Source organism: Oryx dammah, unplaced genomic scaffold (genome assembly GCF_014754425.2).
Source record: "Oryx dammah isolate SB20612 unplaced genomic scaffold, SCBI_Odam_1.1 HiC_scaffold_18, whole genome shotgun sequence".
NCBI classification, from domain to species: Eukaryota; Metazoa; Chordata; class Mammalia; order Artiodactyla; family Bovidae; genus Oryx; species Oryx dammah.
In genome coordinates this window covers 48,949,475-48,963,721 of record NW_024070202.1, presented here as the reverse complement: position 1 = coordinate 48,963,721, position 14,247 = coordinate 48,949,475, and the positions used below count along the sequence as shown (strand labels likewise).

The following is a 14,247-nucleotide window of genomic DNA, read 5'->3' as shown; positions in this document are numbered from 1 at the left end:
TTTCCCGTTGGTCATGCAGCATGGTTTGCAGGATCTTAGTTCCTGCCCCAGGGATTGAACCTGGACCCACAGCAGTGAGAGCACAAAGTCCTACCACTGATCCACTAGGGAATTCCCAAATTTTAGTTCTTAAGGAAACAAATGTCCTGGGGAACTGTAGTATTGTTGCAGGAAAAGGGACCTCTTCCAAGAAACTTGGCTCTTGTCTAACACTCGGAAATGAATTGTCCGAGGAGACACAAGTGCCAACAAAGCAAGAGATTTTACTGGGAAAGGGCACCCAGGTGGAGAGCAATAGGGTAAGGGAACCCAGGAGAACTGCTCTGTCAAGTGGCTCACAGTCTAGGATTTTATGGTGATGGGATTAATTTCCGGTTGTCTTTAGCCAATCATTCTGACTCAGAGTCCTCCTCGTGGTGCATGCCTTGTTCAGCCAAGATGGATGCAAGAGAGAAGAATTCTGGGAGGTGGTCAGACATGTGGTGTCTCCTTTTGACCTTTTCCGAACTCTTCAGGTTGGTGGTGGCTTATTAGTTCTGTGTTTCTTACCACGACCTCCTGTCATAAAACAACTCATGCGAATGGTTACTATGGCGCCTGACCAGGGTAGGCAGTTTCAGTCGGTGTGCTTCCCCTAACTGTATATAGATCCAACTAAGAATTTTATAAGGTAAAATGAAGTGTACTTACTTTTTTTTTTCCTTAAGAAGGCACTGTGGCCTGAATTGGTTCAGAGTTGCTTCTGTATCTTTTCATTTAATAGTTATTCGGATGTCTGTCGCTGTGATAGTCTATCTTCTAGTATATAAAGTAATGGTTCTTAACCTTTAGCACACAAATCATCTAAGGGAACTTATTGAAACTTGTTATTTGGCTGCAGCCATAGAGGTTCTGCTTCATTAAGTAAAAGTAGGGCCCAGAAATTTGAGAAACTCTCTCCTAAACAAGATGGTCAAGGGAGCCTGACACGCTGCAGTCCATGGAGTTGCAAAGAGTTGGACACGACTGAGGGACTGAATTGAACTGAAACTGAAACAAGATGGAGTGACTGAATTGAACTGAAACTGAAACAAGATTAATAAGTTTAAAAGTTGTTCCTTTCAATTTCTCAAATATTTACTCATCCATTGGTATTTATTAGTCACTTTTTCTAGGGAAACATTATGAAAGGTTACATTAGTATTACAGACTATTATTGTATTATTTGGGTTAAAGACAGTTTATAAAGTTCGGTAGCTACAGTTTGCTAGCATTTTGTTGTTTGTAAGAAGTGATACTTTGAAGAAATTTAATAGCAAAAGAAAGACTAAAGGTTTTTAAGAATTGGAAAGAAAATTCTTAAAGTGTAGCCATATAATTTGATTTTTTACATTTCAGCCTGCCCTGAGTGAGGTATTAACAATATTAGAGCGAAATACGTATTTTTGTTTCTTCTCTACCCAATCAGTATTCCATAAATAGTATGACATGTGGGATTGTGTGGGATATTAATGGCTGCTGTGTATATGTGTCAGTTCCATGTATTAATATGCTTCTCATTCCTACAGTCTGTATCTCATATGGCCTGAACTCTGATTAATTAGTATTAACATTTGAAAAATTTCATGTTGTTAATATGTTTTCATTTTGCATCACTTACTAGTATTGTATGTCCTAAACTGTCTCTGTGGAAACTGATTCCTCATAACCTTATTAGCTTCTCTTGTTCCTTTTTCTTTTTTCCCTGAAAAGTTGGTGATGTGTTTTGATAGTCTGCCTTGCTGAATGGCTCTCAGAAATATATGACATTAAGTAATTGCTTACATGGAAGCAGGGTGAGGAAAATGACCTCACTTCCAGACAAACTCAGCTCTCCGTTTCTATCTTACTTGATGCTTCAGGGTTTGATACTGGTATGAAGTTAATATTGGTGGCCCTGACAGGAGTGACAGCACTTTTTACCACTTGTTGGTGTAAATACAAAGCTGTCATCCTTGAAAGCCATAGATACAGTGTGTAGAGGTCTGTTAAAAAAAGAAAAGTGTGAATAGAAGGGTAGAGATACTTAGGGTTATTTTCACACGTTATTTTATCACGAGCCAGGGGAGAAATATTACTGTGTTAAATTTGCTCATCTTTTTCTCTCGCAAAAATGAGTATTCTTTAGAAGGTGATAGCTTTCATATGAATGATGAACCCAGTGTTCCATTTGTTTCTACATCTTAGTACTATTTTGTTCCAGTGTTTGTGAATTGTTATAGTATTCTTTCATTCTACTTATTATAATGTAATATAAATTATCATATTACTGCTCTGTCTAGTCTGTTGACTGCACTTTAATACTTTCACTGTATTGAATGATTTTTAGAAAAAGTCTTCAAATTAATTGTCTTTTGTGAACTCAAATCTATAATTCTATGTTCTCTTTGTATTTCTCTAAGAGTTAATTAAGCATCTCTGAGTTTTTTTGGATCTATTTCCTAGTTTTTCTGAGTTTAATTATCTCCTTGTATTTCTTGTTTATAATGGGATCTGAGCTTCTCTCTTCCCTAACATTTATTGTTCATCATCTCATGTTTAGCTTTCTTTGAGTTCACTTTAGTCCCATAGGCACCTGTTATTCAGAAGGGGTATATATGGGTATCCATCTCTGAAATGTAAAGAAAATAACTGTCTAAAGTTTTCTCTGGTTTTTATATTTCTTATCTTACAGAGTGGAAATGAAGAAAAGAAATAGATTATTTTATGTATTTTTCCCTTGCTTTTAACTTCCATTTAGAAAACTAAGCTGTTCCACAATTTGTTATTACCTCTTTTACTTTTTGAAATGTAATTTGAAGCTATTTAATTATATTATAAAAAGTTTAAGTACTTGATATTTTATCAATACTGTTTTTCAGAAACTTTGCTTATATGATTTTTTTTAATTTTTAAAAATTATTTTTATGTAGCCATTGACAAAGAATGAAGGTGATGTGTATATAATGAGTTGGATGGATAATTTATAATAAATTATTAGGAAAGACACAAAGGATCATATTTATATTTTTTACTTTGTATATGTCAAATTTTGCCAGTGTTTAAAATTTTTTATAATTAAAAAAATTGCCAAAGAGGAAAATAATATGTTTAATGGAAAAACTCAATAAACCAATATGTGAAAAATATAAAGTAGATAATATAAAACATCGAATTGGAGTTTTCATTTTGAATATTCGTAATAACTAGAACATTTTTGAATAATGTTATTTTACTTAATTGAATTTTCTGCTTTGTCAGAAATTTTTGTCTTTGTCCTTGTTACCTATGTGTTAATGCTTTATTCAAAGCATAGTTTGAAACGTTCTTAGAACACTGGGGAAATCTCCTTTCTTGCGGCCCTTCTTATGCCCATCATTTTAAATTCTTCAGTCTCTTATGCCGGTTGGCTTTCTAGTCAGTTGGACACTTCACTGATTCTGCCTTTATGTTACCTGTCACATGTATATGCTCCTTTGCAGAGCTGCAGCACTTTTTGCCAGGCCTTTCATTACCTATGGGGTGATGGCAGCAGCTTCCTATCCTCTGTGTTTTACCCAACCGTTTGGTTTTTCACTTTCCCACTGCAGTGTCTTCATCAGCTCTTCTATTACTTTTTTGTTGTTGTTGTGTTTTTTGTAGCTCACTTCCTACTGTGTTATTTCCCTGCTCAGATTTCTCTGCTGGCATTGAAGACCTCCATCTTTTGGTTCTAATTTAGCTTACCAGATAAGTTCTCACTGCTGTATTACTTTTCTTCTACAGAGAACTGCGTTTTCTGTTTCCAGAATACGCTTTTTTAGTAGCTTTCCTCAACAATCCTTTTATTTATACTGTTCTTAAATCCAACATAATTCTTTTCTTATTAAGAATTTGACTCTTTTAAAATACCACATTCTGATTTTTTTAATAGATATTTTCATACTTTTTACTACATTGATTCTATTTTTTAAGCTCTGAGGGTAATACATCAGTTTCTACCATATAACTATCTTCCATAATGCCTTCTACTTTGTAAGGATTCAAATGTTAATAGAATTACAAAGCTTACTTGACTGTATAGTCATAAAATATAATAAAGCCAAAAGTTTTATTGGCTTTGGAAAGTAGTCTTGAAGTTACTGTGTTGAAGAAAGCCCTATGAATAAAGCACTTGCTTTCTTATACTTTTAGGTTTTTGCATTTAAAAGTCTAATCTCAGTGAAATCTCAGGAGTTTGATTTTTTAATGTCCAGAGAGCTGAATTTTGCTATAATTTTATTTGGGGGAATAAAAAAACAGACCACATACCTAAAAATTGACTTATCATGAGTGAGAAGTACAGAATTATTATGAATGGCATTTTTAATTAAAGCATAGTTGTAAATAATTCTTTTTTAATATGTTTGAACATCTGTTGGGTGCAAGTTGGTAGAATAACAATGACCTTAAATTAGGAAACAAATCAAAAAACAGTAGTTTCCATATCTTGTTGAGTGTTCTTCTTTAGTTAGTTTTTAAAATAATAGTTGTTTCTGTAGTTTTTAAGAACTAACACAGTTAGCTGTATAGAAATTGATATCTGTGAATGTGATTTGTGGCAAGTGGGTCAAAAAAATGATTTTAAGAAGATCCCATATTGAATTTATTATTACCTTTATTGCTTTTGCATTTAAAACTTCATTCTAACATGAAAAATTTGCATTACTGCTTTTAAAAATAAAATTATTTGAAGTAAAGTAAAAAGTTTACATGTTATGGTAAGAGCCATTGTAAGAAGAATAAAAATAATTCACCTTTTCATTGACTAAGCATTTAAAAAAAGGTCATCTAAGCTTCTCATTCTTTCCTTTTTAAGCTGAGATCAGCTATTGCAAACATATTTGTGACTTGTTTTTAAAAACTGAAGTTTTAACATAAATATTGTTTTAGTTTACAAGTTACATATTATTTAACACTAAGAAGCTATCAGAGGTTATCTAGTAAATATGAATATTCTTGATTATAGATCATTGGGTACACTTCTATATATCTGAAAGATTACTACAGGTGGGCAGAAATGCTTGTTAGTTGTTCTTGTGTCAAGTGTAGAAATAGTAATAGTTTAGAGGGAAACATAATATTTGCTATTTATTTCTTATTTTGTTTTCTTATTACAGAGAACAAGAAGGCAATAAGACAGCTTAGACAGATTTATTAGAAAAGTGGTTTTTAACTGAGTTTTTTGGCGTGTTTATAGACTTGAAGATGAAAAATATTTAAAACATAAAGGGTTTTTCTTAATATGAAAACTTTAAAAATAATCTGATTTTCCCTTAGATTAAAAACTCGATATTAAAATATTTATGCTCAGAAATCCAAGTATAAAATTAGTTTAAAGATTTTAAGGAGTATGTTAGAAGATACTCTGCTAGATATACTTATCGAACAGAAATTTTCTTGATGTTTTTATGAAATCCTGATATCTCTTCCGAGTTTTTCAAAATATTAGTCCTACTTGTTTATGCTTCATATTGTCAGATTGAAACATTTCTTTAATTCTATTAAAGAGTACAAAATAAGGCAGAAGGAAACTGTTCCTTTGCTAAGATTTGACATTATGTCAAAATTATTATCAGAAATATATCGCTATTAAATTTCTCATGTAATCTCAGTGAATTCAAGCTATTGCATGGTGCTCACTTCCCCAAGATATAAGATAGTTCAGTAAACTAGATTGGGTGAATGTTATTTATTTACACAAAAGTGGTGTATTACTATTTTTTTTCTTAAGAGTCCAACATTTAATTTTTAATTCTAGAAGACCACCTGATGAAAACAGTTTCTTTCAATGAGAGATTGTTATTGAATTGTTTGACAAATTTTTTTATTTAAAAATGAGTTGCTACTTGATTTAGTGAATACAGTATGAAAAAACAGAATAAAGAATTGTCCAATTAACCAATTACAAGGTAGCAAGTATTTGCCTACTTTAAATAAATTATTGCTAGTTTTCATATACAATGATAATTAGCACTTACTGATAGATTATTAGATTATAACAATTGGAAAATCTTTGTTTAATATAAGATTCTCAAACCTGACATCTATAGTTGGGATTAGTAATTTCATAGTTTTCTAATATGAATTGAGGATTGGAGGCAAATGCTTTAAGTTTATGTCTTGTAGAGTAAAAAACATTGGCAAGATTTATTGCCACTTTAGTGATTTTCAGAGTTGAACTAGGGTATTTTGAAACACTTGGGAGCTCTGATAGTATAGGAACATTGTATAAATTTTATTACTCTAAAGTTGCTATGTATCTAAAATTATAAGTAGGTGACTTTTCTATAATGACATAAAGTCTTTTTTCCCCCTGTTCCTAGAATTCAGATTTTGTAGTTAATTTCTGTTATACAAAAAGTCCAACTTGAATATAAAGTTAGGATGTCAGTTTATTTTAATGTACTGGCTTTTGCCTGTATACTGTATTAATCCAGAGCATTTTGTTTAACTCAACCAAAGTGAGGAAGGAAGAAAGAAGTTTTGGTTTTCTTCCTTCTTTTTATTGTCAGTTCATTTGTATATTACAGGCATAGTGCCCTTGATCTTAAAAAATCAAACTTCTCTTCATAATAAACTTGAATTTCAAAAATTTCCCTGTCTTGATGTACATATACAGAGTTGTTTGTTTTTTTCTTTTTGAATTTTAAAATCCTGATAAATCCTGCAATTTCCTACATTCCAAAAAGGATAAAGTTTCATAAATAGGTCATTATTTTTGATGCATCAAACATTATAGCAAGTAGACTATGTTAGAAAACATAATATAGCAGTATAGAAAATCCTGGGTTGTTTTGATTGTTTGGAACCCATAATTTTGGTTTCTATGTTAAAACACTATTCCAGTTATTAACATATAAATATATCTATAGTTTGTGGCTTAGAAACAATACACTTTATAAAAAAATGCAAGGATACCTGTGTCAGTTATATTTTAAAGTTATACAGTGTTTTAAGGCTATGTATTTATTCTTTAGAAAAGATGACTTACATGAATATCATCTGATGGACATAATATTGACAAAATATACACATGTTATTACCTTAACAAACTGCCATGCAACAAATACAGTAAGTAATGAAGAAATTGAATATATATGACCTAATCTAATCTTGACATTTACATTGAAAGTTTATAACATAACCTATACTTAAATTGTTTTTCTTATATTTGGCAGTAATTCATTTTTTACAATTTAAAAATTTTGAATGTGGGTTTGGTGAAACTTAGACTTTGCCTAGTCTGTGACAACCTGAGGTACTAAACATTTTTCTCTTATTTCACTATCTTCAAAGGTGATTTTTTTGTTTCTTTTAGGATCTATCCAAGAGTTGTGTATTACAGCATTGTTAGGCATGGGATCAGCTTCTACTATGGAAACAACTCGCTTTTTCATTTTACTTTTTAAGACCTTTTGAAATTTTTGTCTAGTAAATGCATATAATAGAGGGTGAAATATAGTTGTTCCATAACCCATGACTAGAAAACACAACCTTAATTTTACTAAAAGGTCACTTGGGCCTAAACATAAAATGGTGGTATTTAAAACAGAAATTGGTGTCCAGCAGAGAAGAAATGTAGAAATAATCAATAAAGACATTTTGAAGACTCTTTTTTGCCTTTCTCGTCGTTCACGGTGTCGTTTCATAGCTCGCCGGAGAGCAATTATTACAGACACTGAAGTTCTAACACCAAAGACTACATTTCTCCCAGCACTGCCTTGTGACATGTCTGTAGTCTCATGTTGTGTGGTTAGAGAAATTGTCTTTTTCTTTCTTGCTTTCTTCTTCTGCCCTGTTGAGAATCTTGTGCCTATTCGAATATTGAGAGCCTGAAGTATTTTGCTGTATGTGATTAACATCACTATGACAGTGAAAAAGAATATTGGAATCTGTACTAGCAGGTGATAATACATTCCCAGTTCTGTGTAGTATTCATTTGTGCTGACACACAAAAGTGTCTTGTTTTCCCATGTATTTCCACTTTGAAGGCTGAAAAAATTTACCTCAATAAAGGGAATCAGGAAAGAGAAAAATGAAAAAATCCAAATGGATATCATTAGCATTGCAGCTCTGCCCATTGTCAGAATTCGGTTTGCAGGCTTTACAGAGATGTCGTATCTGTCCAAAGTGATAGCGAAAACGTTGATTGCTGTTGAGACACTTGCAAAAGATACACAGGCCTCATGGAAACAGCAGATGAGAGCAGTGTTACTCTCCAATGAAAGCAGAAGGATAACTATAGTTAGAGGAATACATCCCACACAAATGATTACATCAAGTACATGAAGATTCATTGTAATAATGTTACTGACAGAGTTGATTAAGTTGGATTTCATGCAGTAAAGTACCAATACGGTGAGGTTGCTGCCAAGTCCCAACACAATTTCTAACATAAGAAATCCGGTGAGAGACACTTGAAAGCTTAATGGATATGATAGTGGTTGGTACATATTGGTGTTGATGTCATCAATGTCATCTCGCACTGTAATGTTAGATTCAGACTGCATGTTGATTTCCAGAATGGGAGAAAAACACATTCTTTTGGAGCAGCTGTTTTTTCCCTAGAAAGTGAAATAGAATAAACTATTTGATATTCAGCAATTTAAATGATGTACAAAACCTGTGTTCATTGTGAAAAATTTTATTCTGTACTTAGTTTAATTTTTAACTTTATAAACTGTTAATGGAAAATGTAGAAACACCAAGATTACATTGTTTTGATGTAAAAGGAAATTGGCCCATTTGAAGAAATAACTATTGGGGATTGCTTCTATATGGTTCAAAATTATTTAATAAACTAAAAAGGTTTTCCTTATTAGGGTTTTTTGAGATACAGTGTATTTTTGTATAATAAAACTACCCGGTATGCAAAAGTAATTTTAGCCCAGTGTTTTAAGATTTCATTTTAAATGTTGTGAGTAGGTGGGAAATAAATGCTGTTTTAACATGTTATGGCACAGTTAGTGTAGGTGTAATTATTCTCATGAGATTTCAAATGAACAGGACAAATGTTCATTTAAAATGATAAATGGCACAGAGCCCTAGTTTGTTTTAAATCACTTTGTCCTTGTTCCTGATTGAAATTCATATTCAGAAGTCTACAGTGTGCTTGGGGATATCTGGAGTTTTTTCCCACTGAAGTAGGGAAAATGATAAATATTTCATATTTTGCAGTGAAAGTGCTCACTGAACTTTACAACGAGCAAAAATTGGAACAAAAAAGACAGTAGTTTGAAATAAAACACCACAAACCTTGGTAAAAGAGCACTAATCACTTCTATGAATGAATGATTTATTTTGTGACCACACCCTTTCATATCATGTAGAAAGAGAAAATGGAAATTTAATATCACTTAAGAAATAGCCATTTTTTCAATGGTTTAAAAGAATATATCAATTGGATTTTTATTAAGCAGAATTTTTTTAAACAAAAAATGAAATTTTAGGGAAAAAGGAGTATCTGAAGCCCATATTCTGAGGAATCTATTAAATTTACACATTCCCTATGAAATCTTTTGTATAAATCACCCAGTATATATCATTTTGAGGAAAATTTTTTTAAAAAAACAACTCTTGCTAATTCATGCATATTTATGTTTTAATATAGAAGTTTAGAGTAATTTATAAAAATAATGTCTAATTTGCTGGGCTAAAATGCCAGTAATTTGTATATTACAATATAAATGATACAACCAACTATATTTCACATTTCAAGTACAGCATTTTGCCTGCAAAATCATAACAAATTATAAAAGCTAACAATTTTCAGAACTTATGTTAGCCTTTCATTTGTTGTAACCTTTGACAAGTTTTAGAATACAGTTTTATTTATGCATATTGTTTTAGAGGTAGTATTTCAGAAACACAAATGCTGATAACAGTTTCTTTTGAGCTTGATATAAAGTATTACTAAAGGCATATATTTGAGTAAGTGAAAGTCTTAGCCAGCATTGAAATCCTATAAAAATGAGAATTTTAAAGTGTGCCAGATTTTCACAACTGACAGATTAAAACATCAGATCTTTGTCACAGCAGTTAGAAGTGTCAATTTTAGACAATAACTGAGGGAAAGGCATTGAACTGTAGATCAAGATTCTTTTCTCTTGTAAATGTTAAACAGGCTGTGGGCTGCATGCATCTTCTGACCTACCTGTTTGTTGTTGCCTTATGGGCCTTTTGGCTCACTATAGCAGTTTTCCACAAAATGATAACATGATGTCATTGACAGATTTGGACATAATTTTTTTTTACCTGACAACATGAAGTAGCTGTGTTTTATTTCATGTCTTGTGGGAATTCTTTCATTTTTCTCTTCAGTACTTCAACTGCATGAATTGTGAGATTTAGTTGGCTGAAGGATTTCTAAAGATCAGTACAAAATACTTGTGTTTGTTTTGCCTTAAAAAGTCACAATGGAGAGAAACTTCCTCAAATGATAGGTGTTACGTTTCCCTTTGAGAGAGTTTATGATGATGTTTCTTTATTTTCCAGAACATGTGAAAACAGAAAGGAAACATAAAGTTTCTAGCTTCTAAAATGTTTTTAGACATCGTTTTGTTACAAATGTAAATCTGTTTGTATAGCAGTCCTCATTACTTTGAAATGATTTCTTCGTCACATAACTTGCTTTGTAAGTCCAGTCCATGTTCTCTTGATAAAAACCATCTGCTATTTAATTTGGTTTGTTTTCATTAGAAGAGGACACATAATTGGTCATAAAATTCAGATGGAAAAATTCTTTAGTAATATTAATTGATAGGAATATCTGAATATTTAGTGCAGAAAAATACTTGGTAAAGCTTCATTAGCTTGCTGATAATGTATGTCATTTCTTTTGGCAATCCATGTTTCATTGTTTCTTCAAGAATTGGTGGCTCCACGATTCTGGTAATGTTGTAGTATAAAATTCTCCTTTAAAAATGCTCATCATTTTGTTTTCAGGGTTTTTCAGTTAAATTGTTTTTCATTTTGTGGCTATTTTATATGGCATCTTCTTAGGATTATTACTATTGATGTGTTATAATCCCAGCAATCATGTAGACCTCTGTTCTCCAGTTTTAACTCCTTAATGTCTTAAAATCATGTGTTGCAAGAATATCCTGCAGTTTATGGTTCAGACAGCTAGGGAGATGATGAATCAGACGCATTCTTCATATTGTCAGTTGTAAATACTGAATTAGCTGCTTTGAGCCCTTGTGAAAAAGAAAAAAGTAGTTAAGCAATAGGATTCCTAATAATTTCAATTAATTGAAAGTTACTTTGGTTGTGCTTATTTAACACCATACACAATATTTGTTATCAAAGTAAGGAAACTGTATGTATTATTAGAGCCATAGCTTATGCATAAATTTAAAGGTTTCTTTAAATAAAAATATTCTCTTTTCCTAACGAAGATTAAAAATTATGTTATTCAGTAACAGAGTTAACATTACAGACATTGTGTTTTTTTAAACCAATTTCTGCTCTCATTTTAGAAGTTAAGGAGTATTTTCAGAGATTATGAGCAATTAGCATACATTGAAAGTACTGTCATTCCTTCTTGTCTTTATAATAATTTAATAGTATGTCCTGCTGTAAAATATTATAGCTTGCTTGATTATTAGCACAGGGTTTGAATTTTAACTGGTTAAAACAGATTCCATGATAAATATTATAAATTTCCTTGATGAACTGTTCATGTAGTTGAAATATAAAGGGTGATATAAAATGTAACTGCAAATTAAATAATTTTCAGTGAACATGCCCAATAATAAACTTAAGCTAAAATTGAGTAATAATAGCTAAATAATAAACCTGATTCTTTCAAGAAATATAATACTTTTTTGAACACTTGAGAAAGACTAGTGATGACATTAGGATATTTAGTAATCTGAAGTGACTTAAAAAGCTGGGATTTTCATCGTGATTCAACAAAGAATATTCTTTATATTTAACATACCATCCTAAAAAATTACATTTAAAACATATCATATCTTAAATAGATCTAAAAGATACATGTTTAGCAATAAGTAGAATTAAGCAAATAAACTCTTAAAATTTAGGCTAAAATTTTTCAAAGTAATTTTACCCCACTATGCTGGTTCAAAAGCAGCTGAATACTATAATAAGGAGCACAGCTTACCTCTGCTAAAGATTTGAAAGATTCTTGATGTAGTTGAAGCGTTTCCAGTTTTGATTGATTCATTTTGTTCACTGGTTAGTAGAGGACCGGGAAAGAGGGTCATAAACACCTCTTCGGAAAAGACCTTAATGAAAATATGTGTCTGTACTATGCCATTGTTTCAGCAGTACTGCTAATGTATGGAACATGTAGTGCTGCTTGGACGCTGCTGCAGTCTCTCACTCTTCCTACTGTGGAATCAATAAGCATCTGAAAATACATAATGAAAGTAATTTAACATACTGAAGGCTTCTTGTCTCCAGAGACAACACTTAGATTCAGTTTTTCTAAAAAGGAATGGCACTGCTTTTCAGAGGAAAGCCTGTTCTGGGCAGCTTTTGCAGAATGACAGCCTACCTTGTCGCTTCTCTCCACTGCAGAGAGATGCAGTGCATTCACTAATTGTGATTGGTCAGTTGTATTGGGCTTAAATTGTGCTTCATATGTATAGCAGGATTTTTCATCCCCCACTGTTTTATATAAGGATGCTTTTTTAAAAGGCTATATTTATAGATGGTTGTGTGTTGCTCTTAAAAGAACATGAGTAAATCAGTCTTTAAAAATGCATATTCCTTTCTGGCTTGTTGTTCACTTATGCCAAACATCAAAAAATACAGGGAGGTGGCAGGGGGAGGGGGTAAGAAAAAATTATATAGTAAAATGTATGTATTCTTTTTAAAGCCTTGGATAATTGCACTTGAAAATATTTTAGTTGTATATATCTTTTAGGTTGAGATTCTTTGTTCTACAAATAGAAAGCCATTGCATCTTTACTGTGAACCACATTGAATTTCAACTAGTTTGTTTGTATTCAAGTCATTTTCTCTGTGTATTCCAAATTTTTGTGAACATCCAAAGGTGTTAAATATTATTATGACGGCAGTAGTCATTCATTCAGATATTCATTCATTTCATTCATTCATTCAAAATATCAATAAAACTTGATTTAAGGTTGTTATACCCTACAAATATTCTTTAAAATTCCATTGCTATTTTTTAAAAAGTATGTAAAGATTTAATCACCTGTATTACTTTTGTTATTACTACTCAACCTTCACCTCTGGTAACCCGTTTTGCTCAGTAGATACATACTGGTCATGTGCCATTGTATCTAGTTTCAACTGATTGTTTCTGTTTTTAACGTGTTCTTTTAGTGGATTGCTATACCTTAATATTATATGCAGCTGCATGTTAAAGTTATTGGGTGAATATATTGGTAAAGGAAGTTAATTATGTATCTTCATAAGTTACAAAGCTAAATTATTTTTGGGATATTCTGTCAAAAGAATTAAAAGCAACGATGGAAGTAACTTAAAATATTTAAATTTAAATTTATATTAGTTTAGGTTATTCAACTGCTAAGACGTGTCAGACTGAATAATTTTCTGTTTTCAATATTGAACACATTTTATTGAGGAAAACTATTTTTTTAGACGAATATATAATATGACTGGATTATGTATCTCAATAAACAGACATGTTTCAAATCATTGAATTATTAGAATATTGATTACCTGCTTCCATTATTTTAGGAATATTAATGATCTACATTTTAAAGAAAATGTCTACTAGGTTTTTAATTTATAATTGTAATTATTATTTATAATTTTGAAAGTCAGTTTACATTTTAATAATCTTCCATTGCTAGTGTTTAAGCTGCACATGGAGCTGGCTAAATAATATGTGGATTGTGAGTTGGATTTCCATAGAAGTTGAGAATAATGTGGTAGAAAAATTTTGCTGTGAATTTCTAAAGTTTTTTGCACAGCTTTGGATGGCAGAACATTGGTAATGATAAAAATTAAAATATTGTGCCACTTTTTGTGCATTTTGAAAGTTGGAGAAAAGGATCTTAGAAAGACAGCCGTGTTGAAAGATTGTGCAGGCGTGCACACACAGAGGCAATGTTGTTTGAAGCTTAAACCTAAAACCATAGAAAAGGTAGCATCAGTTGAAACTTATGGTAGAGCTAAGAAGTTTACTAACATGCTGGAATACATATAGGCTTTCCTGCCAGAGAATTGAAGTATTTGTTTATATTTGTCCTCACAATATCACCATGAAGT

General features: G+C 31.5%; 2 protein-coding genes across 4 annotated transcripts in view; one reads left to right on the top strand and one right to left on the bottom strand.

The window, feature by feature from the left end:
• COG5 (component of oligomeric golgi complex 5) overlaps window positions 1–14,247 on the top strand; it is a 295,076-nt gene that overhangs the window by 65,746 nt on the left and 215,083 nt on the right. The gene's annotated exons all lie outside the window — the stretch shown is intronic.
• GPR22 (G protein-coupled receptor 22) lies at window positions 4,616–12,528 on the bottom strand. Of its 2 annotated transcripts, none has more exons than XM_040260823.1 (3): window positions 12,143–12,528; window positions 10,172–11,213; window positions 4,616–8,582 (listed from the first exon to the last, which is right to left on the bottom strand). In XM_040260823.1, exon 3 carries the CDS (start codon window positions 8,556–8,558, stop codon window positions 7,257–7,259), a length of 1,302 nt encoding a protein of 433 aa, XP_040116757.1. In that variant the 5' UTR covers window positions 8,559–8,582; window positions 10,172–11,213; window positions 12,143–12,528; the 3' UTR covers window positions 4,616–7,256. The 2 variants fall into 2 exon arrangements, with proteins under 2 accessions (XP_040116757.1, XP_040116759.1); XM_040260825.1 differs by having other exon boundaries at window positions 10,273–11,213.

Excerpts from the sequence above, each read along its gene's own strand:
- GPR22 (XM_040260823.1), bottom strand. The coding sequence starts at position 8,558 with ATGTGTTTTTCTCCCATTCTGGAAATCAACATGCAGTCTGAATCTAAC.